Consider the following 27,666-nt stretch of genomic DNA (forward strand, 5'->3'; position numbering starts at 1 on the left):
GTTTGCAATTGATCAACTTTAGTTAATCTTGTTACTGTTTCTTCAGAGATAAGCAGAAATTTACTACGCTGTAAAACAATAGGGAGTGACGGTTCAGGGGCAAAGACGCTAAGAATTACAGATCAGGAACTAAAATGAGGGCACACTTGAAGAAAGCTGGACTTGTTGGAATATTATTTTTTCTTACATATTTGTTTTACTTTTATGCATCCTTTATCCATTCTCCTGCTGCTCATCGGAAGGCTATAGATTACAATGATGGCCTGAAGAGTCAACTGGACAAAATTCAAAATACACTCCAGAAACTAGGTATGGATGTCCATTATTTTGCTTATGAACAAGTGCACTCTACTGAATTTCTGTTTCAAAGTATTGTAAACTAGCACAGTGTGATGATAAATACTATTTTTCCATGTCTTCTCATTAAGCACAATTAATTGAGGCTCAAGAAATCACTCACAAGAAAGCTGAACCACCTCTAACTAAAGCCAAACCACAGATAAAAACAAAGAAATTGTATCCAAATTCTTTGCTTTTTGCAAAATGGGGCGATGGTCTGTCATTGGAGGAGCAAAGAGAGGCTCAAGGACTGTACGAAATCTACGGTTACAATGCTTTTTTGAGCAACAGGCTGCCACTGAACAGAGAGCTGCCAGATACGAGACCAGTCAAGTACAATTCTTACTCCCATATTCTCCCTTATTATTTGAATGTTTCTAAACTATGACACAAATGTCTTTTTCTTCACTACAGATGCCTCACCAAAGATTATCCCGAAGACTTGCCTTCTCTTGCTGTGATTGTCATTTACCTGAATGAGGCTCTTTCAATAATCAAAAGAGCAATCCGAAGCATCATTGACCGCACTCCGAGGCACCTGCTGAAGGAAATAATTTTAGTGGATGACTATAGCACTAACAGTAGGCCAAAATAAGCACAATGCAGGCTTTACATTTGGTTTCTTAGTCACTAACATGTAGTTCTTTTTAGATGACCTTGGGGGTATGCTGCAAGAGTATATTAATGAAATACACAAAGAAAGGCCTGGTCTCATCAAGAAGGTGCGACATCAAAAGCAAATGGGACTGTCCCAGGCAAGAATCTCAGGCTGGAAACATGCGACCGCTGATGCAGTGGCTGTATTGGATGCCCACATTGAAGCCACTGAAGGATGGTAGGTTAAAGCAATAACTCCCAACCCTATTTGTCTCAAGTATCACCTAGGTCAGACATGTCCAGACTATGGCCCAGGTGCCAAATGTGCCCCTCAGACTATTTTTTCTTGGCCCACAGGCTTCCAGGTGAATTGATCCATTTTATATTAAGTTTTTTTGAGAATCTTCCTTGATAAAGCCAATAATGTCCCATTGAAGGTCTAAGCACAAATACATTTTAATTATTCACTGTACTGAACATCAATCTATGACCCTCGATTGGCTCTCCTCTTCATTTTTCCCTTGATGAAAAAAGTTTGGCCCTAGGCTTAGTCTCACACTCAGAGTACCTTCTAACATAAGTACAGAAATATATGTGTTTAATAGTACACCATATATTCAGTTATTACCATTATAATTTCTTGTTTATTGTATATTTAATACAAAAAATACTTTTATCTTCAATTTCACCTTTTTTAAACCATTCCAAGTACCATCTGGTTGGGAATCACTGGATTAAACTATGTTTTATCTTAACATCTGAATTGGCGCATCCTTAATAGTTCTGTTTTGCATAGGGCAGAGCCTTTGCTGGCCAGAATCAAAGAGGACAGGACAGTGGTGGTGTCCCCTGTGTTTGATAAAGTCCATTTTGACGATTTGCATGTGGAAAGGTATTACTCTTTTGCCCAAGGATTTGACTGGGCACTGTGGTGCATCTATGAGGCATTTAGTCCGGAGTGGTACAATATGTTGGACGAGTCGCAGCCTGGGAAGTATGTAGTGCAGTTATGTTTATGCTCTCAGAAAGTGTATATCTGATTTTGTTTTGTTTCTCAAAACCACAGGAGTCCCTCTCTTATGGGAATCTTTGTAGCTGACAGAGTTTTCCTTGGGGAGATTGGAGCACTTGATGGAGGAATGACTGTCTATGGTGGAGAGAATGTGGAACTTGGGGTTCATGTGAGTGTTTTTTTTAAATGTGGATCTGAGGATCTGGCACTGTAACTCATGACACACTTTTTTTTTTTTTTTTTTTTACATTAAAGCAGGTATGTACAAACTATGGCCCGGCAGCCAAATGCGGCCCTCAGACAAATTTTTCTTAGCCCTCAGGCGTCCAGGTGAATTGGCCCATATTACGATATTAAGAAGTACTTTTTAACCACACATTTCTGAAAATCGATCTTAATAAAGCAAATATATCAAATATGTGTCCTTCTGAGAAATGTAAATGGGAATGCAGGTGCTTCCATAGAACTTCCAACTCTGATATAGATTATGTTTAGTACTTCTTAATGAGATATTATTATTATTATTATTATTATTATTATTATTTTATTTATTTATTTTTTTGCCCAGGTATGGCTGTGTGGCGGCAGTATAGAGGTGGTGCCCTGTTCCAGAATTGCTCATATTGAACGCTCTCATAAACCGTATGCCTTAGATCTCACTGTTCACATGAAAAGAAACGCCTTGAGGGTGGCAGAAACCTGGTTTGACCAATACAAAAATAATGTGCTCATTGCATGGAACCTCCCTTTGCAGGTAGGAAAGTGAAACACAACATTTTACAAATGTATAAACTATTTAAAAGCTAAACAAATAGATTAAAAACAAATACATTATAAAGTCCAGAAAGTAGGTCTAAACAAAAACTGTTCTACTAATTTTAACCACTGGTGGGAGTACTGAGCAATGTCAAAGTCCTGAAAACACATTCTGCATTTGGATTAATAAAACACAAGTGAATGAAGTAAAATACAACTTCAGATATGACAACATAGCATAGTTAAAGACTAAAAAACACAAATTTGCATAATATGTGCCCTAGGAGATTATGACACTTTTTAATGAAAACCCTTTACAAACTCTGCTGTCAATAACAGCAAAGTTCATAACCACCATGGATGTTCTGTTCTGTTCTTTCTGGAACTCAGAACATGCAGATGTCAATTTTTTTCTTCTTATGCAACACTCTAGTCAATAGGCTAAAATGACATTGGGTGAAAGAGCTCAAATTATTGCAAATTGATTATTATACATAATTGCAACAGAATTTGTAATAAAACTGCAAACTGGATAACTTGTGATATTTTCCTCCCCCACATGACTGAGAATCTGTCAGGTGAAGATTATTTTAGGATATTACCAGGGTATTTAGTCAATTTAGTTTCTGTTTTGAATCAGTGTCGTGAATAGTATGCATTGTTCAGGTAAATAAACAATCAATGCATGCAGAGTATTTAATTCAGAGCGATATGCGGACTAGTACATATATTTGTAGAATCTAATATGACACTCGTACACAGGATCATGGCATAGACGTTGGTGACATAAGTGAGAGAGAGCAGCTCAAAAAGAAGCTGAAGTGTAAGCCTTTCAAGTGGTACCTGGAAAGTGTGTACCCAAGCCTGGAAATGTGGGATAACATCCTAGCATATGGCACTGTAAGTCAAAATATGTTCTTCAGAAATTTACAGAAATATCTAAAGGGCATTTTAATTTAAAGGTCGTTTTAAGCCATGTTATAATGTTACCTCCTCTTAAACATACTTGTAATATTCCAGCTTGTGATCATGTAGTGGTAGTTTTCAAGTTAACAGCTACCTTGTGCCTTTAGTTCAGTGGAGATGGGCAATTCCAGGGCTGAAATCATCCAAATGATTATAGTGAAAGTGTATGGAGCTTTAAAAATTTCTGCATTACCACATGACATCACAAGGTAGAGTGTTGTCTGTTTGAGAGAAAAAAAAAAGCAAGATTTCTGTGTTAAACATGTGGGAATGAAACAAAACACAACTCCAGGTATGTTTGTGATGAGGAAACCTTATAACATAGATCAAAAAATAGCGTAATATGGGACCTTTAATTTATTCCACAGCTCAAAAACAGTCTTTCTGTGAAGTTCTGTCTGGATCAAGGACCTGTTCCAGGAACCATTCCTGTGTTGTATGAATGCAACTATCAACAGCCACAGGTTTGACAAGCAACATTTCAATTTTTGCTTAACATAACAGTTTAACAGCCCGTTTGTTTTGTTTTAGCATTGCTATTATAACACTGAGGGACAAATTATCATTGGAGGAATTAGATCACACACTTACAACAACAATTGGTGTCTGGTCGATCCAGGAAGTAGCAGCACACCATTACTGCAAGACTGCAAACTAGCAAGGTCCCAAAACCTGCACATGCTCTGGGATTTTAAACAAGTAAGAACCTCTATGCATTGTCCCTCATGTCTATTATATTTGTTATAGGCGACTAAAAAGGTAGCTTGATGTTCAAAGTGCTTTACAGAATAAGAAAGACATTAAAATCACAATACAAACAAATCAAAATATAAAGAATTATCATAAAATTAACATTAAAGAGAAGAGAGAATAGTGCAGAATCTAAAAATTTCAGTCATATGCACAGCTAGGTGAACAGACTAGTGTGTCCAGCCACATTAGTTTAAAAAAAAACTTTTATCAGGTTGGGTTCTAATGGATGCAAATTAAACTCAGACTCTTACAGGAAGTAAACGGGGCTATTGTATGATACCGGTAGATAAATGTTTCAAAACCACAGGTAAAGACTTAGTCCTAGACTTAGACACACATTTTTGATCCACAAGGGAAATTATTTGGACACAGTAGCTCACACATCACACATTATAATAACTATGAGCAAAAACATAAATAGTAATGATAAATACAAAACAAGTAGGAAAAATAGCAAGAGACTGGTGTCAAATAAGACATAATTATATAAATGTATGTGTACAAGTAAAAATAAAATATAGAAATATATTATGTCATAAAGAAAATATAAACAGTCAAATATAAAATTTAATATAATATAGTAATAAAAATATATCTCAGCTATATACAAGAGGTCTTAAGGAGAAACACTGGAAGGATGATATGATGACTGACAGGACATAGTGTTATGTATTACATAAAGGTGAGTTGTTATACATCTGTATGGATTATGGTATGAATGTAGTCCTGTATCTCTCATTGTTTGAGCAAAGCTGTAGGAGCCTGTTGGAGAATGAGCTCCTCTGTACCTCTATGGTCTGGTGCAGTGGGTGAGCAGGAGTGTCTATGCTTTAGAGCAGTTTGCCCAGTGCCCTCCTGTCCCTGAGTGTGACAAATGTCTCCAGCTCACTGCCAATCATCTGCCGATGACCAGCTTTACAGATCAGTTTCTCAATCTGCACAATGTCCCTTTAACTGGTGCTGCCCCCTCCCAGCAGATCCCAGCGAAGTACAGGGCGCTGGCCACTACAGACTGGTAGAAGATCTCCAGTAACTTGCTGTACACGTTGAAAAGCCTGAGCTTTACCAAGAAGTAGAATCTACTCATGCCCTTCTTATACACAACATACAAAACATATAAAACATACACAGAGTTGTGTTTTATTTCATGCACGCACAAGTCCTGCAAATTCTTCTCTCAAACAGAGAACACTCCACCTTGTGATGTCATGTGGTAAAATAGGAAGTGCTCCACTTGTTTTTAAGTTTCATACACTTTCACTAGAATAATTTCAGTCATTTCAGCCCTGGAACTGCCAATCTTTACTAAACAAACAATAAAAGGTAAGTGGTAAGTTCACAACTACCACTTCATGACATTACAAGGTGGAACAGAACATTTTGAGTTTAGGGGTAGACAGCAAGGGTATAGGGTTACTCAAACGTGTGAATGAAACAAAACACAGTTCCTATTTTTGAGCAGGTAACAACTTTCTAACATGGATGGAAAATCACAAGAGTCAACTTTGTGTATTAGGTATGCGTTTCATAATGATTGGAATCCAAACAAGCAGTAAACGACAACAAACACAAGGAAATAGACTTTGTAACATGGGGAAGTATTAGTTGTTAGTTGTTAGACCTGTAACTGAGCCATAATTTCCTTCACCTTCACTTGGCTATTAATAAAGATGACATTCCAATACTTAATTTTAACAATAACAACATTTCTTTGTCTTTCAGGGTGGAGTGATAAAAAACAGAAGCACAAAAAGATGTCTGGAAATAGCTCGGGGGCGGACTCTCTTCTATCAGCTTATCCTTCAGCATTGTAGTGGGCAGAGCTGGAGTTTTGAACATGTCATCTAACATCTATAGACTCACAAAGCCACACCTGTTTGAAAAAATAAGTTGTGATGATGGCCTATTGTTTATCATCTGATCAGACTAGTTTATCAGCATTCACTAACACAGCATTTGTGATACACAATCATAGCTGTGGTTTTAGTGTTGGGCGACTCAAGCCTGGACACACCCGGTTTGAGATGGTTGCTATAAATAAAATTGTGAAAAGTGTGTGTTACATTCTCATAATGTGCATTCTCAACTCACTTATGGGTTAGTTTGCTTAAGAAAACAAGTCTTAAAGGTGCATTGTGTAACTTTTCTAGTGGAGTGTGCATTAAATGCTTTTCTTCATATTATTACTGAACAGTAAAAACACTTGTAATTAAATAAATGCCTGGTAGAGCTGTTTATTGTCACACTATGGAACATTACAGGTAGAACAGTGACATATCCATTGAAAAAAGCATGTGACAGTCCCAACCATTTATTTTATTTTATCATTATTATTATTATTATTATTTATTTTTTTTTTATAAAAGAGCCTACTTAAAGGAGCACTGTGATTTTTCTGGTGGGGGACCGTCATTTTTCTGGCTTCCGTCCAGATGTTATTGCTTGCTTTAAACCTATTTGAAATTGTCCCCAGTGTAGCATTAAACCTGATCTGTCTTACATTTATTCAGCTACTCAAGTTCAGAGGTGTCGCCAAATTGTCATTGGACCTTCTGCGTCTTTCTGACCCAGATGCAGCATGATGATCTTTATATTTTCAGTCCATGTTCCAGACTATCTTAGGTTCGCCTAAAGCAACATGTGGGTCATGAAAAGGTAAGGTGCTGGTTTAAGTAGCTAGAAATGTTCATCTGGAGTGAACTGCTCTTGTTTCAACGCAGGCTATTGTGGACTTATTATTTGCAATGTTGCGGACTTAAGATGAAAAGAGGCTGTGTAAACCGAGTAAGGACGAAGCCGGGAGTATCCTGAGCAGCGCTCCGGTCCGAACAAAGCCAAGTTGTCCGTCTCGTCTGCTTTTTCGAAGAAGTGAAATAATGAAGGGCGGTTTCCAGGGTGCAAAAAGGGCTAAAAGTCAAAGTTGAAAATAGTTTTAGGTTTAAACGTAGCCTACTCTGCAGATCAATCCTCGTCTGCCACCCACAGGTGTTCTGATTTGCATCATGTGAGGCGCTGGCAAACTTGTTTGACGAGTTGCAGTGGCAGCGCATTTCTGATCACGGTCTCGTCCGGTGAACCACTTGCTGATGGGCACCTTGCGCTGAACATGAGAGCCGCGTGGGTCAAGAAGATCTCCCTGCTCTTGGGAGGAATAGTGATTTTTTTATACATTGGCGTGCAGCTGAGCTCGAGGTCAGAGAGTGACAGTGTCCAGAATCTGGACGCACCTCGACTTTTAAAAAGTTTTTCTGACCTGGAAGTAAGCATCAATAATCTGAGTAAGTCTATGCATTTATTGTATATTTATTAGTATTCTTTTATTTATCAGTATGTATTTGTTTACTTGTATAGACTGTACTAACAGAAGGCTGATAGTAGGTTATACCCGGGAGACATTACCCGGGAGACATTACCCGGGAGACAGGCTTGGTATCTAATAAACAAGTTAAAGTCACGGATAACAAAATAATCCATGTGTTGTTCTATATCTTATTCTGTTAAAAAAAAATTATTGCTCATTAGCCTACATTTTTCACTTCTAAGGGAAAGAAAAATTCATTCGTTAAGTTTTGTTTCACATTTATGAAATATAAATATGTATTTAGTGATCAGTAACTTTTGAAGAATAAGATACACAGAAGTAAAGTGATTATTTTTAGACTTCGTGCTTTTTACTTGCAGCAAAATGGAAAATTTGAAAGGCAATATTTTTGAGAAAGTCCAGTGTATAAAAGTGTGACAACCAGTTCTGCTCTCACTTAGTGGTGAAACATTGTATTATGCTACAACCAGATTTTGCTCAGGCAAAATCTGGAATTACATTTTACAACCTAGTTAAGAAAAAAATGCCCCAGCTGTAGCTATAACTTTCCCTTTTTATAATGGCACACATTCATATCCTTTTTGGAAAATTTTAATATATATATATATATATAAGTCTGGAAAGCCTTTTTGATAGAAAAACTTTTGATGTTCTCTCAACACAAGACTGAACAACTATATATTACATTATATTATAACAAGTGAAATTCCATCTTCAATTTCTTCTTCTTTTTGTGCAGACAGTGCCATTCAGTCATTTGGGAAAAAGCAGGATGACATGCACAAATTACTGGAAGAAGACAGAGCTGTGCATAAAAACATGGCACAGAATCAGCCACCCCCAGAAAAGAAGGAATTGGAACAGGCCAAGGTAGAAGAGGAAAATAAGCCAGAGGGGAAGAAATCAAAACTGTTCCCCAACTCGCCTCTGTTTAAGGAGTGGGGCGCTAATCTGTCAGAAGATGAGCAGAAAGAAGCTCAGGCCTTATTTGAACTCTATGGATATAATGTGTTCCTCAGTGACCGGCTTCCTCTGGATCGAGTTCTTCCAGACACAAGAGAAAAAGGGTAAAGTCTCATTTGTCAAGTCTTAAAGTTCCTATATTATGCAAAATTGACTCTTGTGGGCTTTAAGCCATGTTAGAACGTTGTTACCTCATCAAACAATACCTGAGTTGTGTTATGTATCATTCACAAATGTTTGAGTAATCCTACATTATTTCTCTAATCTCCAAAGCTTAAAATGCTGTGTTCCACCTTGTGATGTAATGAAGCGGTAGATTTCAAGTTAACAGCTACCTTTTACCTAGCTCAATACAGACTGGCAATCTCAGATCTGAAATTACAGTAAAGCACATCCTCTAATGCAGTATAATACCAGAAGGTGGAACAGAGTGTGAGAAGAACTATCAGTATGCAAATAAGCAGGGTGTGAAGGTGTGTTTTTGAATATTATAATGGAGATCTAAATTTTGTCCAACATTTCCACTTTGTGTGACAGTGTGGTCCAACTTGATTTTCAACATTAAACAGTAACGGAAATGTTATCAAAATATAACCCCACCTGTTTCCATTGTGCCAGGTAGACACGCCTTCCCTTTTGTATTTGATTGAGCATTTGGTTGTGTTCAGTTATATTCTCTATTGTGTTTGAGTGTGTTGTGATGGCTATATAGGCTAATTAAATCACATTTTGTAGGTGTTTGACAAAGACATACCCTAAAGATCTGCCGAGTATTGGCGTGGTTCTGATTTACCTGAACGAAGCTCTGTCTGTCCTTAAGAGGGCCATCCGCAGTATTGTGAACCGAACACCAAAGCATCTTCTAAAGGAGATTATTATGGTGGATGACAACAGCTCCAATGGTGGGTTCATTACAAAACACATTTAAATGCCTATGACTTGTAAAAAATTTTCTTTTCTTTTTTTTTTTACATGAATTAAAAACAGTTTGAGGAAAGAAAGTTGAGAAGAAAAGTACAAAAGTAGCCTACAATAAACAATAATAAAATACCTAAAATATGTTAATATGCAACTTTTTCCTAAGAACTAAGACTTAAACGTGTTTAGAACTGTTTTTTCTTCATGTAGACTACACTGAAACGGAGCAAAGGATCATGGTCTTTGTAGTTCTCTCTGTCTTTTTTAGCTATTGCTTCACCATAACTCTTAATTAAAGCAAAGAGACTTGTAATTCTATATACTGTGATGGTCCACGATATTATTCTGAGAACTTTGACGATACGGTAGCACAGTGTTTTGGTTATTGTTAAATCCCTACTATGAATATTATCAACATCAGCAGTTTAAACACTAGGAGGTTAATTTAACAAAAATAAGGGTGCTAACAGCTAACATTTATCAGGCTAACCATAACTTTATCTTATCTTTTGGCCCATATTTACCTAGGTAGGTAGGGATTTACCTTTATGTATGTCATATCTGCCACTTGTGTCCAATCAGAAATAACTGAAATAAATAAAATCTAATGTATAGTGTAACCTCATACACCTTTTTACAGTATTTTTCCAACAACTTGAAAAACCAGTTCATTGTGCCAATGTTCTCTAAATCGCATTGCCACATTTTTTTGATTTTTTTTTTTTGTCATGCCTCATTCTTTCAGAAAACTTAAAGGAGCCACTTGACGCTTATATAAAAAGCATCGAAGAAGAAAACCCCTCTCTTCGATTTATAAGAGTCCGGCACACTGAACAGCGTGGCCTTGCCTTTGCCAGGGCATCCGGCTGGAGGGCTGCTACTGCTGACGTGGTGGCAATTTTGGATGCACACATAGAAGTTCATGAGCTGTGGTAGGACAAGTTTGTGTGCTTTATGCTTTTTCTACAAGTACAGATTCACAAAGTATTATTATATTAGTAAAAGTCTTATATTGCACAAAACTCCTGTGAGCTTTTAGCCATTTTAAAATGTTACTGCCTCAAAAACATACCCGAAGTTGTGTTTTGTTTCATTCATACATTTTTTCATTATCCTTTATTTTTATTCTTCCACATCGCCAAAGCTGTTCCACCTTGTGATGTCATTACATTTTCCTTTTACTCCTTTTACATTTAGTTCAGTAGAGACGGGCTATTTCAGAGCTGAAATTATTCAAATGAGTCAAGGTGTATGTAGTTTAAAACTACTTCCTGTATTAGCACATCACTTTACAAGGTGGAACAGGGTGTTCTCTGTTTGCAAGAAGAACTCTCAGGGTTTGAGTGTGATACATGTGTGAATGAAACAAAACTCAATGCCAGGTATGTTTGTGATGAGGCACCAATATTATATCATATCAAAAAATAGCTTAATATGGGCCCTTTAAAGGTGCATTGTGTAACTTTTCTGGAGGAGGGGCCATCTTTGTCTGGAATGTCTCACAGCATGGTATTAAAACTTTTTATCCTCATGGTAACCAAACCAGACCAAACTTCAGGCCAGATCTGTGGTGCGGCAACCCCACTCACAGTCAGAACATCTGCTTTTCTAGGTATTAAAAAAAAATAAAATAGCTGTTTAATGCTATACTGTGGAACATTCTAGGCAGAACATTGACATATCCAAAAAGTTGCATAGTGTACTTTTTTAAAATCAACATTATTTCATTAATAATTACAAAATTGCATCCTAGTAAGAAATGTTAAACTCCAGTGGTGTGTTGAGTTGCTCATAAGGATGATTTTAGTTTGCTTATTCAAATATCCGTTATTATCAGTTACTGTTTGCTCAGTTAAGGAAACAGGACACTTTTCAGAAAGCACCGTCTTCCATCTGTGACCAATAACCATCAATCAGCCGTGTAGAAGCAGCTGGCAGTCAGCAGATGCTTTATTTACTATTGCTTTAGAAATGACTATAAGCCTCACCTCTTTTACACACAGGGCTGAACCTTTGTTAACTCAGATCAAGAAGGACCGTACTGTCATAACATCCCCTGTATTTGATCGGGTGAATTTTGATGACCTTCAAGTGATCCAGTATTTGCCAGCCTCCCATGCATTTGACTGGGCCCTGTGGTGTATGTATGAGAGCTTCACACCTGAATATTATGAACAAAAAGACAGCTCATTGCCCGGAAAGTAAGATCAGACATTTCAAAACTGTCAAAATTGAGTAAAAGTTTTGTCTTAAAACATACATGTATGGTTTGTTATTTTTCAGGAGTCCCTCTGTCATGGGAATCCTAGTTGCAGAACGAAAATTTCTTGGGGAAATTGGAGTTCTTGATGAAGGCATGAAGGTTTATGGTGGAGAAAACGTTGAGCTTGGGATACGTGTAAGTAACATAATATATAAAATATCCATGAACTTTTAATTCCTGCTACAAATTTTGTATATAATACTGCCCACTGTCACTGGGCAATAGTAGTGGACTTCCCTCTTCCTATGTGTGTCTCTATAGCTGTTTGTGGTTAGATAAGTACATTTCCCATACATTTTGTCTTAGACTGTACAATAAAATGCTATAGAAAAGATATTAATTTGTCCTATAGAATCAAAATATGTCAAATAAAATGATAAGTCTGGCCACAAGATCATTATTTAGCTCCTTAGGCCTGATGAAACCTCTGTCATTAAATGGAAAATCTATCTTTCTAACTTTCTTTCTTTTCTTTCTTTTCAGTGTTGAGTACAAAATGAGTAGTTAGATATATTGCCACTGGATTATATACAGAATATGAAGTCAAAATCAGATTTTTTTCCCAGGTATGGACATGCGGTGGAAGTATTGAAGTTGTCCCATGTTCGAAGATTGCCCACATTGAGAGGAATCACAAGCCCTACATGCCAGATCTCTCCATGGCCATGAAGAGGAATGCTCTGAGAGTGGCTGAAGTTTGGATGGATGAATACAAGCACAATGTTAACCTTGTATGGAACTTGCCATTTGAGGTAAGTCCAAATACTGTTCTCAGAACTGTCCATAACTCTTATGCAGGTTATAAGGGCTCGGATTATGTTGTTACATTGAAGGTGCATTGTGTAACTTTTTGGTGGGGGTCTGTCACCCTCTTGTTTCTATGGATCTGCAGAATATGACACAGTATGACATTAAACAGCTCTACTTTACATTTATTCAATTACAGGTGGTTTTATAGCTAAGAAATACCTAGAAAAAAAAAACATTCATTCTGACTGTGAGCAGGATTGCCTCTCCACAGATCTGACCTGTAACTTGGTCTGCTTTGGTCTCCATGAAGACAGTTTAGTCTTCATTTAAAGGGACAATGTACAGAGATGTTAAGATCATAAAAACAGGGATTTTTAATAGAAAGGTTTAATGCCATACTTTGAAACATTGCAAACGTTGCACAATGCACCTTTAATATCTGTAGTTAGGCCTGTCACAATAACAAATTCTGCAGTGTGAGATTTTGCTACAGAGAAATATTGCGATAAACGACAATATTGAAACTACTTTATGCCACTGTCACAAAGCAGGATAGTCCCAATCAATTAAATAGACAGTATCATTAAAAAGCCTGAGCTGCAACAAATAAGTGGCAGAAATAACTGATAGTAGTTATTTATTCTACTCGCTACAGCTCAGATCTTACATTATTAGATAAAAATGGCAAATATCTCTCCACTATCGGAAAGAAAAAGTACACGTGATAAATACTGAGTCTCAAAATAAATAGTTCTAGCTTTCATATATTGAACAATAAATCAATACAGTAATTATTGTGACCAGTATATCTGTAGTTGCACCTTTCTTTAGTCATTGTACAGTCCAGTGCTTTGAAAAACATTCCACTAGAGATGCTGTTTGCGATGTAAACAGAGTTATCATGCCTAAAATATTTGACTTGGAAATTCTTATTTGAACAGACATCATAATACCAGACTCTGCAAAAGATAATACTATGTCTGCATGATATTGTCTCGGCAGAATCACGGGATAGACATCGGTGACGTCAGTGAACGTAAAAAGCTGAGGGAGAAGCTGAAGTGCAAACCCTTCAAGTGGTATCTGGAAAATGTGTATCCTAAATTGGACCCCTGGGAGAACCTGGTGGCATATGGAGGAGTAAGTAGACTTTTCCATCACCATCTTTATTAAACAAAATTGACTCGTGTGAGTTTAAATGTTAGAATATTGTTACCTCATTGTGTTTTGGTAATTATTATAAGTCTGTATATGTCTCCAAAGCTCAAAATGCTGTGTTCCAACTTGCAATGTCATATAGTGATAGTTTTTAAATTAGCAACTACATTTTACTTTTCGTTCAGTAGAGATTCCAGTGCTGAAACAATCCCAATGAACCAAAGTGAAACTGTATGGAATTTGAAAACAATGGAGTCCCTGTATTACCACATGACATTACAACGTGCAACAGCGTGTTTTCTGTTTGAGAGAAGACAAGCTGAGGAAACAATATTAAAACAAACAAGAAAACAGTACAATATGGGCCTCTTTAAAGATGCATCATGTAACTTTTCTCGTGCAGAGTTTGGCATCTGTTTGCCACCTTGGAGATGTTATTGCTTTGGTTGGAATATCAAGTTAGAATTTATCTCATTGCTTGTCTCGATGGAGATAAATACTGTAGGTTTAATATCATATAGTGGAACGTTCCAAGCAAAGTAATAGTATCTTCATGGAGACAACAAGGATAATAAAAGCTATATTAGATTTAGCTATAAAATATAAATTCTGTATTTCAGATGAAGAATCTCGATGCTAACATGTGCATAGACCAAGGCCCTGTACCCGGTCACACGCCCATTGCTTTTGCTTGCTACTACTATGGACCCCAGGTAATTTACAGAGATGTGTGTGCTTGATTTTATTATAAAGGAATTCTAGTTCACTGTATATTTTATCCTCTTCAAGCATGTATTTTACCGTACAAATGGTGAGTTCTACATTGGCGGCATCAAGTCTCATAAGTACAATGACAATCGCTGCTTAACCGACCAGGGCAACAAGGAGACTGAGCCAGGTCTCTTCAACTGTAGGGAGGCTCTGCAAAAGAAAATGAGCATTTACTGGGATTTTTCACAGGTATGGGCAAAAATCCTGAATTAAATCTGATTTATTTGTATTATATTTTATTAAAATTTTTGTTGTTTTTGTTAATTTTTCTCAGGGTAAAGAACTGAAGAATAGAGAAACAAAAAGATGCCTAGAAATTCACAATTCTAAACTTGTAATACAGGAATGCACTGGCCAAAGGTGGGAGGTGCAGAATATCATAAAAGACTTTTGAACAACGTGTATGTTTTGTTGAAAATGTAACAAAAGAAAGTTATTTTGAATGCATTTTTCATAAGGTATCAAGTGCATTTTGTTTCATTATTTTTCTTTCAGTAATCTTATCCAAAAGAAACATAGATTTTGCTCAATCTATACATTTCAGACCAATCTGATAAGTTTAACTGTGACTAAAAGAGCATAGTTTATTGAGAAATGGCAAAGGAGAAATTACATTTTTCAGCTGAAGTCAATAAATTTTTGTCCCATTGGATTCTACCTGGACAGCTGAGGGATTTTACACACTTTATTGAAAGATACCTACAGTGACTTTTTACCCACTGCCGTGATTGTCTTGAAATGGAAGGACAAATTTTTATATCTATTTGTGGCATTTTTAAAGGTATTAATTTAACCTGTTTCACAAAACAGCTGTGCTGTGCTTGGTGAGTGAAAAGTGAAAGTATAAAGTGTAAAGTGATTGTATAAAAAAAAACTATGTTCAACAAAGGACTTTTTTGTTTACATAAAGTTGGGCGTATTATTTATGCACACTGGTACTATAAAGTCACATGCATTGATATGTCAATGGGCTTTAGTTTTCTCTTAATAAAGATTAAGAATATGATCACATTTTAAGGACAGAGAAAGCACATATGGTCCATAGATAAGAAATACACAATATAAATCTGTATGACCATTAAAAGAAACAACAGTTATAAGGCTTCTGCTTTAAGGCTTTGTGCTTTCAGGGTGCTGGTATGTTTTGTGAAAAAATATTTCTACATGCTTGCATCCTACAGGCTACAAGGTATTCAGTAAGCCTGTAGCCTACAAAAAAATAGGCTTCTTTTTAAATTACAACTGGGTAAAATTAATGACGACATGTATATCAATATCACTGACCTTTAGACTAAAAGCTCGGTTTGACTAACACAATGGCTCTCATACTTGCATGACTAAAAACACACACAAGTGCTAAAGAAGCTGCCAACTCTGCTCCCATGACTATACCAGGTTCAGTAGCCAACCTGCAGGCCCTTTATGCCACCTACTGGAAAGCTGCAGCACTGCAAGTTTAGGGGTGGTGCGCCATCGTCATAACCGTGATTACATTAAAAAGATAGTAGCCATGTCCAACAGCAGATTACATATATGTAACCTATGTCTGATTTTGGGGCCCTAGTAGGAGTAGGTTTGGGCCTATTTAAACGGGAACTTGTAATAAGGAAGTTGGAGACAATTGTTCAAATTGGACTATGTTCAGATTTGCTCACGTTCAATGATGCAAGACAGCTGAGCAAAAGGGAACAAATAAAAAGTGAGCGAATTATTTATGAAGGCCTATCCTGCAGTAGGCTATAATACTGTAGTCTTTGTGTTGGTAATGAATGGACGAGAGTAGTTCACAACATGCCGCTTTATTGTGAGAACTGAAGGTTACTGCCGACCATAAACACAATACAAGAACAATCCCGTTTATTATTTAACACAGTCCTGTACTGTACCCTCCTCTCCCAACTTTTATCCAGTCACGTAGGGTCATGACCGTAACATAAAACATAAAATAACAATGCGTTTATAGCAGTTATAAAGAGGTAAAAAGGTTTTAACATTTTCATCATTGCAGGTTGCTACAATACAGAATAATACAAAATCCATCCGTCCGTAATGTCCGTAAATCATCCGTCACCATGGCAACCAGTATGTTTGAACTGTCGTCTCGTCTTCTCTCTCACAGCCGCCCTCCCGAGAGAGAGAGAGACAGTAGCCCTTTAAGCTTTTATTCAGGAACTTATAAAGTAAAAAAAAAAAAAATGTTTGGAGAACTGCTGCTGGATCGCGCGTCTGCGGCTAAACTGCAAAATCGCAGAACCAAAGAAGCTGAAAGGCGAGAAAGAATTTTTAACTACAAAGAGCGGACCATACGGGTGAGCGTGGCCTGTTTATCAGACAGCACAGTGGGAATATGTGCCTGGGAGAGAGTTATAATTGACAATAAATGACTCTTATTTCTGACTGTGCACACAGGTTGACAAGGAAACGTTGGACATGCAGCTGAAGGAAAAGAAACTAAAATATGCAATGGAAAAGGAGAAGCAAAAGGCCAGCGGTGAGGCTGCTTTGTTATGTCCCATCACTATGGTCATTATGTGGTATAACTTAGAAGTGCAACTACGGTAACTGTCCTCAAATCGACAAATAGCCTCAATAAACAAACACGTGTCATGTAAAGTCAAAGTAAATTTTAAGTTTTTAGTATGAAAAAATAGCTGGCTCAGAGGACCATAACCACAGCACTTTGCCAAAGTAAATAATGGATCATTTATTGTCTACTCGTTTAATTAAGACCAAGATTGAACAAAGTTCACAAGGGCCCAATGTTACACTATTTTAATTATGATGTTTTTTCCTCATCAAAAACATGCAAGAGTTGTGTTTGGTTTCATTCACACATGTTTAACACAGTTATTTTCTCAAGCAGAAAACACTCTCTCTTCCACCTTGTGATGTCATGTGGTAAAACAGGAATAACCATACCATACATTACAATCATTTGGATTATTTCAGCCCTGGAATTGCCCATCATTGTTTAACTAAATGTAAAAGGTAGCTGTTAATTTAAAGTAACACATAACATCACAAAGTGGAACAGAATATTTTGAGCTTTGGAGATGTAGTCAAATTATTAACTAAGGATTACTCAAACATGTGTGAATGAAATAAAACATAACTCCAGGTATGTTTTTTGATGAGGAAACAACATCATAACATACATCATAAGACATTTTTCCCCACAGATGCAGAGATGCTCCATTACCAAAAGGTAGCCAGCATTCTGACCCATCGTCAACAAAAGCAACAACAGCAAATAGCCAAGGACATGGTGATCTTCAGGCAGACGTACCAGCAGCCGTCCAGTCGGAGGGAGTTTGACCTGAATGACCCAGACTTGCTCAAAAACATGAGTCCTGAGGAGGCACAGATGATGATCCCCGGGCTGCCCGGTGAAGACCCCAACTGTAAAGACCGCCAGCAGAGACAAAGGGAGCAGCTCAGCCACTGGCTCATACAACAGCAGGCAGAACGCCAAGGACTAAGACACAAACAGGAGATGGAAGGTAGGTGTTGTTTTTTTATCAAAGAGTCAAATATCAAATAAGGATCTGGTGTAACACTATTAAAGGGCATGGGTGCTATTTTATGAATTACAATTCATAAAAATAATTACAGGGCTCATTAAGCTATTTTCTGATCTGCTGTTGTTGTATACTCATCAAAAACACACTTGGAGTTGTGTTTTGTTTCATTCACACAAATCTTGCACATTTTGGCTGAATTCCTCTCTCAAATTAAAAGCAATCCAGCTTGTGATGTCATGTGGTAATACAGGAAGTGCTCCACTGTGTTTTCAAACTCCATTCACTTTCACTAGAGTCATTTGGATCATTTCAGAATGGCTGATCTCTCAACAAACGGTAAAAGGAGCTGTTAACTTGAAAACTACCACTTTTTTTGCATTTTGAGCTTTGGAGATGTAGACTCAAACACGTGTGAATAAAACAAACACACAACTCAGGGTATGTTTTGGATGACGTGATAACATTATAACATTGCTTAAAGCGCCCTATAATGTTCTATATCTATGAAAGTGCACAAGAAATCCATGTTGTGTATTATAGGACCTTTAATGTCTTTGTTATAAAACTATAGAGCTTGTGAACTGGTTAGATGCTGTAGATTTCTGTTTTCAGATAAGAACTATGACCAGTTCATGGTGGAGGTCAACAATATGGCTCTAGAGCTGCAAAACCTTGAGATGGAGAACCGAAAAGCCGAAGTCATGGCAACTAAAGATTTCAATCTTGCAATGGTAAGTCAACTTTCTAACAATTTGCCATATACCAAAATGTGAGTAACTAAGCACACTCTGAAATGAACCACTTCTCCCGATAAGATCTGCAAATATGAGATGGTGTGACCCAGACATGTAAACAGTCACAGTTCTGGACAAGTCTGTCAAAGCTTGATCCTGTCAGGTCTCTGAAGCTAAGCAAAGCCAGGCCTGGTACTTGGTTGGGAGACAGTGGGGGCAGTATTTTACCACCAGGAGTAATGAAGTGAATGAATAATGTCCAAAATTGTAAAGTGCCTTTGTGCGTCTGGAAAAGCACTATATAAGACTAATGTTTCTTGTTCTGATTCAATTCAATCAATTTGGAAGCATGAAAATGGAAAATGCACACACAAAAACTCAGTTTGTCTTCGAGAAGAGCTTTTATTTATGCCGGTGGAATGGGTTAGTGGTTGTGTTAGATAAAAAATAAGATGTGTAAATAACTACCACTGTTTTTCCATGCCAGTCAGAAGAAAAAAGGCGTCAGCAATCTAAGGATAAGGACACCGGAGTTTGGGATTTCATGGATGGAGAGATCAATGCAGACTCCCCCCAAAGCATAGTGGAAAAAGAGAGGAAAGAGATCTTAAAGCTTAAAGAATTTCAGCAACAACAAATGGAAGAAAAAAAGCACATGACAGACCCTCCACCAGAAAAGTTACACAATACACATTTAAGCTACTGCTGTGTGCGTATTTGCAGAGACAAAAACTGAGTGAGGAAAATGAGCAGCGTTACTATGACAGCATCCGCATTGATTCAGCTCGGACGGCCACACTCATTGAGAGACAACAGGCAAAACTCAACAAACAAATGAGGAAACACCTGGACAGCACCAACCACATGTTAGCAGAGACCAGGAAACAAATGTAAATAGCAACAAAGTATTCAACAAAATAAAGTATTCAACAAAACATGCATGCACTTTTTAACAATATGTTCTATTTGTTTTTTGCCTTTAAAGAAAACCGGCGATTTCAAAGGGCGCTGTCACTGAGAGTTTCTTCACCCAGTTCAACACTTGCAGTCGATGATGAAAGTCGTATTGGACTGCAATTAAATAAGCTATGCAAAAAATAACAACAAAACACATAATAAATCATGATAAGCAATCAACATTCATTTGTCATTGAACGGAGTTGTTTGGGCAGCTTTAAAGGCAGATAATAACGGTAAGTATAAAATTCATTCACACAGTGGATCTCAACAGTGACTGCCCAAGTCCCAGACCTAGTGCTGTCATGTGATTAAAAAAATTGAGAGATTAATTAATTATGATCTGTAATTAATTAATCTAATTAATCTCATTTTAATCTCACCTAAAAATTGCTGAGAAAAGCCTTCAATTTGAGGTATTTTCATTTAAATTCATTATTACATTATTGTGGCAGATCAAAAGACTAATATAGATTTAAAAAAGTGACTTGATAAAGTCATTTATTGTTTAACAAATCTCTTCAATTTGGCTGTTGAGCCCAAGTCTCCATGAATAATAAACTGTTTGCTGTAAAGTAGCAAAGACGAGGAAATCTGAACATAATAACTTTTGTCTACTTAAAGACAATAAAAAGTCCAGTCTTTCCTTAACCATATTAAAAATATTATTGATAGAGAAATATATATGAGATCACTGGTTTTAGTCCTGGTTTAGACCTGGTTTAGACCTACTTTAGTCCTAGTTTAGTCCTGGAATGGGTTAATCCTGGTTTTAGTCCTGGTGTTAGTTCTGGTTTAGTCCTGGTTTAGACCTGGTTTAGTCCTGGTTTAGTCCTGGTGTTAGTCCTGGTGTTAGTCCTGGTTTAGTCCTGGTTTAGACCTGGTTTAGACCTGGTTTAGACCTTGTTTAGTCCTGGTTTAGTCCTGGTTTAGTCCTGGTTTAGACCTGGTTTTAGTTCTGGTTTTTAGTTCTGGTTTAGTCCTGGTTTAGACCTGGTTTTAGACCTGGTTTTAGTTCTGGTTTTAGTTTTGGGTTAGACCTGGTTTAGTCCCGGTTTTAGTCTTGGTGTTAGTTCTGGTTTAGAGGCGCACAGGAGGAAGCGCAGTTTACGCCGCGTACGCGAGAAAACACGATCCACACGCGGCTCACGGGAGCACGTCGGTGTCCGCGCAGTGTCTACGGAAGGAAACGTGGTCCGCGCGTTCTCAGGTTAATGACGATGATGAAGGTGTGTGTTTGTTTGTGTGTGTTTGTGTGCGTGTCCCCTCATGTGGCAGGTCACTATAGGACAGTAGTGCAGACATCATGAGCCTATGCAGGTTGTTTTCAGGCGATATTATATTTGTTATTTTCTTTTATATTTCACGTCGGGAGAATAATTTCCAAGACACAAATGTGTTTTTACCTGTGCACTGCTGCCTCTGTTCTACTGGCTCTACGACCTCGTCCATTGTGCGACTGACGCCGCCAGCGTTAACATGACGTTTACATCGCTCTTACTGCGCGCGTTTTGTGTGGGTTTCCGACAATGAGTGGAATTACCGAAATAAAAAATTTATAAATGTGTTTTGTGTGTGTGTGTGTGTTGTTGTCCCAACAACACATAAAAACAGGTTTTATAATAAATAAACTCACATACAGAAACACTAAAGTTAGAGATTAAAAATGAGATTAACGCGATTAAAAAACATAACGCGCTAAATATGACTGTAATTAATTAATCGCAATTAACGCGATAATTTGACACCCCTACCCAGACCTATCATTTTATTTAAAATCTGTTTCTGAAACCACTCAGTTATTAAAGCATTTTGCATAATCTTGTGTTTTAAATGTGCTTTCTGAATATTAGTTAGCAGATAGGTGTTTAGTCTCCACAATGTCTTTAATATCTATTGGAAAAATGAATGAAAATTTTACTTCCGGGACCGGAGCGAGCTGTCACTGTTGAGCTCCATTCATTTCACCTGAAAAAATATGTTTTAAAAATTGTCTCCAAAGATTTGAAAGCACTCATCACATTAAAAATCCAGTGTTCATACTCTTAAAAAAACATAAAAGTCTAAAGTGCAATTGTAAAACGATAATTTCTTGTCACAGTTTTAAAGGCTGAATTTAAATTATGTGTCTCCAACACTGCTACAAATCACTATTTAAATGATTACAATAAGCAAATCACAAAATGTCTTGTCTTGTTATGTAAATACAGCCTGTATTTTTTTTCCTGTTAAAAATATGAACTTTGGATAGAACCCTGATATTAAAGTATTTTCAGATATAAACTTGTCCCATCTTTTCTGCCACATAGCCAAAGCTTTATCTCGTTGCTGGGCGGGTAATGAACTGTACCTGGAAGATAACACAGGCATTATGACAGTAATTAAGATATTCACATTAGCTCATTGAAAAACACCCTATAAACTCAGTCTTACTTTATGGAGTTCATAGCCAGTGCTTTGAGGGTGCCTAAGTTGGACCTTAAGCCCCCAAATCCAACAAAAGCTTCATAAAAGTCATAGGATAAACCCGAGGCACCGAACATGGCCGGATCATCAGAGCTGATGACCAAAGGGTGGCCCTCTGCCATCAGGACTGCCCCGGGGTGGTTTCTTAAATCATCTACCAGCTTTAACACCTGGGGAAGAAAACATACAGCTCACTTACTTTACAGGAGAGGCAAGTTTGTGGAAATATATCTATCCAAACTGTCTTCAAATTTTCAACACTTGGATGTCAACAGTGTTGTGCAAGTTCACACTTTTCATGAACTAGTTCAAAGTTCAGTTCACACTTGTTCAAAATGAATAGTTCACGTTCATAGTTCATAATTTAAATTTTGAACTAGTTCAAAGTTCAGTTAATTTTATATTTAGGTGAGATCTGTAAATGAAAGGCTGCATTTATTTTAGACTAAACCAGGTCTACATCAGGACTGAACCAGGTCTAAACCAGAACTGAACCAGGACTAAAAAAGAACTGAACCAGGACTGAACCAGGTCTAAACCAGGAATAAACCAAGACTAAACCAGGACTGAACCAAAATTGAACCAGGTCTAAACCAAGACTAAACCAGGACTGAACCAGAATTGAACCAGGTCTAAACCAGGACTGAACCAGGACTGAACCAGGTCTAAACCAGAACTGAACCAGGACTAAACCAGGTCTAAACCAGGAATAAACCAAGACTAAACCAGGTCTAAACCAGGACTGAACCAGGACTAAACCAGAACTGAACCAGGACTAAACCAGGTCTAAACCAGAACTGAACCAGGACTAAACCAGGACTAAACCAGGACTAAACCAGGACCAAACCAGGACTAATCCTGGACTAGAACTTGGAATCTAGGACCGCCCCTGAGAGAACCCCGAGTGCGATCGGGCGTCAGCTGCGTTTAGCTCGGTGGAGCGCGGACTTCTGCGTCGGTCCTTTCGCTCAGGATCACTTAGCAAATTTGTATGAAGAAAAACGAAAAAAAACACCATTTCAATCCAGGTTAAAAAAGCATTGTGACGCGCGTTACTGACATATGTACCAAGAAAAATAATACGCGCGCGGAGCAGCACGTCCTGTGCGTGTAGATTTCAGAAAATAGGATCCATCCTATTTTTTGACGCTCTACACGAGCGTAGGCGCGTATCCCCGTCAAAATACACAGAGAGCATGTATCTATTGTTGTATTTGTGCATTTACCATCAGCACATTGTGCTCCCAGGGCAGTTGTGTATCATGTGAAAGAGCCCAGATCCACATAGACTGTTAATTAGTGCTTTGAAATTAACTTTTGAAATCCTTGCGTTTGCCGTGGTCAGCCTGTACAGAAGGTAAATACAAGCAGCTAAACGCGCGCCCAGTCAAGTTTGATTGACTTTCCCATTGAGAGACACAAGAGCCCGTACGTTCCGCTAAAGCTGCCGGTGGAGTCGCCTTCACGTTGACACGCGGCTGTGGTTTCGCGAGGTGAAGTGCGAGCAGATCGTCACTCGTCAAATTCCGACATTTAACTGAACCCCAACAGTGACGTACGTCGTTCATTACACATAATTTGAACAAATTCACGTTCAAGTTCTTGATTTACAGAATATCCCTTCACAGTAAAGTTCACTTGAAAAAAACAATAGAATTTCTTTTCAACTCGTTATATTAACCTGATCTAACAGTGAAGTCTTTTCATGACAGACTTTCTTTAAAAAACAACAACAAACAAAACAAGCTTTACAGCTTTTACTTTTTCATCAAACCTCTCAAAGTGCTACACTAATAGTCATTTATTCACTCACTAAATTGCTGGTTGAAAAACTCTTAACCAAATCAATGTACTCTTTTAAATTTCAACCATAGTTCGAATATGGCCTTTATAGGCTGCAACAGCTCCTACTCAAAAGTTTGCATTTTTGTTGTTGTTTTTTTCACTAATTACATTTTTGAACTGCATTCCACTCATAGATTTTACATGTTACATTAACACTGGTTGGAGATGGGGCAAATTTCCTACATGCTACTTCCTCGTTTCCTTGGATGAGCTTCCTTGGCTTCACAGGGTTTGACGTCAGCAGTAAGCAAAAGCATGTTCTCAATTGCGGACGTGTTAAAACAACAGAGCGTCCAGCAAGTTTTTCTGGTTCTCATTTCAGAGCCAATCCAAATCTACTACTCTTTTGTTCCAAATTGCTTCCTTTCTGTTTTGTGCGCAACTTAAGTTTTTTATATAAACTTCATTAAAAGCTTTGTTTTTTTTCTGCGTAAAAGTTTAACCACAGCATATATTTTCTTATAAAAGCTTTTCTCTTTCTCTCGTGCAAAGCCTAACACGGCACTAATTACTTAACTTTGTCAATTACGCTTTATCTTACTTAAAGCCTATTATCTATTTTTTTTTGATTCACCAACTTTTTTTTTCCGTGAAGTTTATAACACGATTCCGGCCATTAAAGCCACTTATTTTGACTTTCTTGACGTGAAGTCTAACACAATTCTTAATTATTTATCAAATTGCTAATTTATTTATAGTTCCTTTAAAATTACCACTCAATTAGATATCGCAAGAGTCCCAGTAAAATAAGTATAGTCACATTTTTCGACCTTTTTTTTTCAGCGCGCTCTTTTGCAATGTCTTTTTTGGGATTCTTGCAAAGTGACGTCTTGGACCTGCCTCCTCCAGAAGTCTTCATCGCAATCACGTCGCGGGTCACCAAATTGTCAGCTTCAGACACTGACTTCTCTTTATGACACATGTACAAGAACATTAAACCCCTTCCACATTGCATGGTGAATTAACATGAATGAAAAACTAAAAATACAGAAATTAATTCCCACAACACAGTCAAACAATAACATCACATAACACACATAACAACAACTTCTACAACATAAACAAAACAAAGACATACTCGTTTCTCCTGCATGGAAAAAGAAGGGAAGGGACAGTCCTTCGTCTGATGGGAGAGACAGTTCATTTCTGAAATACCACAGAGGTCTCCCTTCATCTTCATGGCCCACCTGGGAGCAACACATTACAAAAACACATAAGCATGCTTTAAAACTGAAAGTAAAAAAATCACATACTGGCAATATTATTACCATATTACACAGGGGTTACAACTCATGTGACTCACTTATATAAATCATGCATGAACAATAAAACAATTTAAAATTTACATTGATTGCAGTGGAGTAATTATTTGGAGAGACAAATGCACATTTTACAACTTTTACAGAAATAAAATAGAGTAAATAAATACTATTAATATGTCTTCACACATATCAGGCACTGGCTTCTTGTAACAAAACCGCACCGTGAAACCGCACCGTGAGAACCGCACCGTGAGAACCGCACCGTGAGAACCGCACCGTGAGAACCGCACCGTGAGAACCGCACCGTGAGAACCGCACCGTGAGAACCGCACCGTGAGATAGCTGCTCATTTTGGCGGCATTCAGTACAATGTTTTAAGCTAACTTGAAAATTTTACAATACAAATAAAATGTACAAATCTCAAAATTAGCACACCACAATACATCCACTGCATGTGAAAACGCTGTGTTATCAACATGTGCTTTTGTATTTATGCTAAAAGTACGTTGTTTTTGTGAAATATATTATTTTCAACCCAGACAGAACTCACCCTCTGCCGTCTCCAACGGTCTGCTGATTTATTATAAAATTCACATATAAATTATAATGAAACCTAAAATACAACCAGGAAATAATAAAAATAAATGCATTTTTAACTAGAATAAGAGTCACGGTGGACAGGTGGGGCTTTCTTGTGTCTAATATAATTCCACACGATAAGCAGCCTAATATTAACCTGGAAAAATTGAAACAACAGATAAAGGAATAGTGAAGAGGAATACTATATATACTGATAAAATGCAATCAGGTGTTACCTTCCAAACAAAGAGTTGTCTGTTCTCTTTATATATTCGAAGTGCGAGTGTCTTTGAGATCATCTCTCAAAGCATGTTCCTGTTCACCACATTGATTCTATCTTCTTTTNAAATAGAACATCCTTTTGGTCGAAATTCTTCCAAACGATTGTCTTGTTTAATATGTCTCCTTGATGATGATGAACCACAGTGGCCTATGGTCTGTTTTGCGCCATTACACTGTCTGTGGAAGCCTTTATGGTTATTTAATGGTCATTTTGTGATGCACTGATGTTATATAATGGTAAAAAGTAAGTTTCTAGTTCATTTCATGAATTAATATGAGTTAGCACAGAGGGTCAAAGGCTATTACTATGGCAATTTCTCACAATTATCTACCACAAATTCCACATTTTACAACAGTAAAAAAAAAAAAAAAAAAAAGCTGTAGGTAGTTTCTTGATTTAAGGTAATTTAATGTTTATTCAACAGTAATATACTATTTTGCCTTTTATCAGTCTATTACTGTTGGCATTTCACAGTTTTCCACCACAATTTCCACATGTTACAAATGTAAAAAATAAAGTTTTGGTCCATTTTTTGTTTTAAGGTAATTTAATGCATATACTGTGTATAATACAGTAATATACTATTTTTAATTTTACAGTCTGATACTGTTGCAATTTCACAGTTTTTCACCCAATATTTCACATGTTAAAACAGTTAAAAAAATAAAGTTTTTGGCAGTTTCTTGATTTAAGGTAATTTAATGTTTAAATTACAGTAATAAACTATTTTACATTTTATGGTTATTACTGTTGCCATTTCACAGTTATTCTCTGTAATTTTCACAGACATTTTTTACAATGTAGTTAGAAAAAAAAGGATGACAATACTAACCACAACAGCAATAACTGTTATTGTTATTATTACCACCCCGACCAGCATTATCACTGCACTGACAGGTCAAAAATAAGAGAATAAAAGAAGCTGCTGTTTCATGTCTGTACATATAAAGCCTAATAGGCATTCCATATTTTTCCCATTTATGCAGATTGGGCCTTAGTTTCAAATGAGTTATAGTAGCTAAATAGAAACTGCAGCAGTAGCAGCAAAAAAGTGAATTCATTATTTTTACTTTCTTTTATTTATTTACTTTGAATCTTATCCTGACATTTTGTTCTCTATTATATGTGATGGAGTTTAATTATTGACAAAAATCCAACAACGAGAACTCATGTGGAAAAGAGAAGGACAGCTCCCTCTTCTGGTCACATTGTAGTAGTGCAGTAGTAAGTCACAGTAACCTTTTCACAAAACAACATGACAATGACAAGGCCAGTGTATCTTTTCACTCTCGTGTTTATCCACCTTATTCGGGAAGTTGCTGTGGGCACTGCCATTATCATTCCAGTTGTATTATTTTGTATCGATCCTGACAACAAATAAGGACTAAAGAGGTGTTTTAAAGTCCTTCAGAGAATTGGCGCAGTGTTTGTTGATCACATGAAAACTGAAC

At 37.2% G+C, this 27,666-nt stretch overlaps 3 protein-coding genes across 3 annotated transcripts; all 3 read left to right on the plus strand.

Moving 5' to 3' along the window:
* Positions 1-134: 134 nt before the first annotated feature.
* LOC110169524 (probable polypeptide N-acetylgalactosaminyltransferase 8) lies at positions 135-6,360 on the plus strand. The gene is made up of 11 exons (XM_055155903.1): positions 135-309; positions 429-672; positions 754-920; positions 991-1,174; positions 1,733-1,930; positions 2,003-2,117; positions 2,517-2,702; positions 3,467-3,604; positions 4,039-4,134; positions 4,202-4,369; positions 6,146-6,360. The coding sequence occupies exons 1-11, from the start codon at positions 135-137 to the stop codon at positions 6,269-6,271; spliced, it is 1,797 nt and encodes a 598-aa protein (XP_055011878.1). The 3' UTR covers positions 6,272-6,360.
* Positions 6,361-7,166: 806 nt separating this feature from the next.
* On the plus strand, positions 7,167-15,477 carry LOC110169552 (probable polypeptide N-acetylgalactosaminyltransferase 8). The gene is made up of 11 exons (XM_020935097.2): positions 7,167-7,701; positions 8,485-8,812; positions 9,444-9,610; positions 10,372-10,558; positions 11,630-11,827; positions 11,910-12,024; positions 12,456-12,641; positions 13,642-13,779; positions 14,418-14,510; positions 14,587-14,757; positions 14,843-15,477. Exons 1-11 carry the CDS (start codon positions 7,530-7,532, stop codon positions 14,960-14,962), a joined length of 1,875 nt encoding a protein of 624 aa, XP_020790756.2. The 5' UTR covers positions 7,167-7,529; the 3' UTR covers positions 14,963-15,477.
* A 1,419-nt stretch (positions 15,478-16,896) lies between these two features.
* Positions 16,897-20,012, plus strand: LOC129409528 (RIB43A-like with coiled-coils protein 2). Its single transcript, XM_055155904.1, has 6 exons — positions 16,897-17,059; positions 17,748-18,068; positions 18,702-18,820; positions 19,311-19,401; positions 19,452-19,713; positions 19,809-20,012. Exons 1-6 carry the CDS (start codon positions 16,999-17,001, stop codon positions 19,876-19,878), a joined length of 924 nt encoding a protein of 307 aa, XP_055011879.1. The 5' UTR covers positions 16,897-16,998; the 3' UTR covers positions 19,879-20,012.
* Positions 20,013-27,666: the final 7,654 nt, after the last annotated feature.

Source organism: Boleophthalmus pectinirostris, unplaced genomic scaffold (genome assembly GCF_026225935.1).
Source record: "Boleophthalmus pectinirostris isolate CB_2022bp ecotype Guang Dong unplaced genomic scaffold, ASM2622593v1 HiC_scaffold_2, whole genome shotgun sequence".
NCBI classification, from domain to species: Eukaryota; Metazoa; Chordata; class Actinopteri; order Gobiiformes; family Gobiidae; genus Boleophthalmus; species Boleophthalmus pectinirostris.

Excerpts from the sequence above, each read along its gene's own strand:
- LOC110169524 (XM_055155903.1), top strand. The coding sequence starts at position 135 with ATGAGGGCACACTTGAAGAAAGCTGGACTTGTTGGAATATTATTTTTT. Across the intron at positions 673-753 it reads CCAGATACGAGACCAGTCAA|ATGCCTCACCAAAGATTATC; the intron begins GTACAATTCTTA and ends TCTTCACTACAG. Across the intron at positions 921-990 it reads GGATGACTATAGCACTAACA|ATGACCTTGGGGGTATGCTG; the intron begins GTAGGCCAAAAT and ends AGTTCTTTTTAG.
- LOC110169552 (XM_020935097.2), top strand. The coding sequence starts at position 7,530 with ATGAGAGCCGCGTGGGTCAAGAAGATCTCCCTGCTCTTGGGAGGAATA. Across the intron at positions 8,813-9,443 it reads CCAGACACAAGAGAAAAAGG|GTGTTTGACAAAGACATACC; the intron begins GTAAAGTCTCAT and ends CACATTTTGTAG. Across the intron at positions 14,511-14,586 it reads GCTACTACTATGGACCCCAG|CATGTATTTTACCGTACAAA; the intron begins GTAATTTACAGA and ends ATCCTCTTCAAG.
- LOC129409528 (XM_055155904.1), top strand. The coding sequence starts at position 16,999 with ATGCAGCTGAAGGAAAAGAAACTAAAATATGCAATGGAAAAGGAGAAG. Across the intron at positions 18,069-18,701 it reads ACACAAACAGGAGATGGAAG|ATAAGAACTATGACCAGTTC; the intron begins GTAGGTGTTGTT and ends TTCTGTTTTCAG. Across the intron at positions 19,714-19,808 it reads GCAGAGACCAGGAAACAAAT|AAAACCGGCGATTTCAAAGG; the intron begins GTAAATAGCAAC and ends TTGCCTTTAAAG.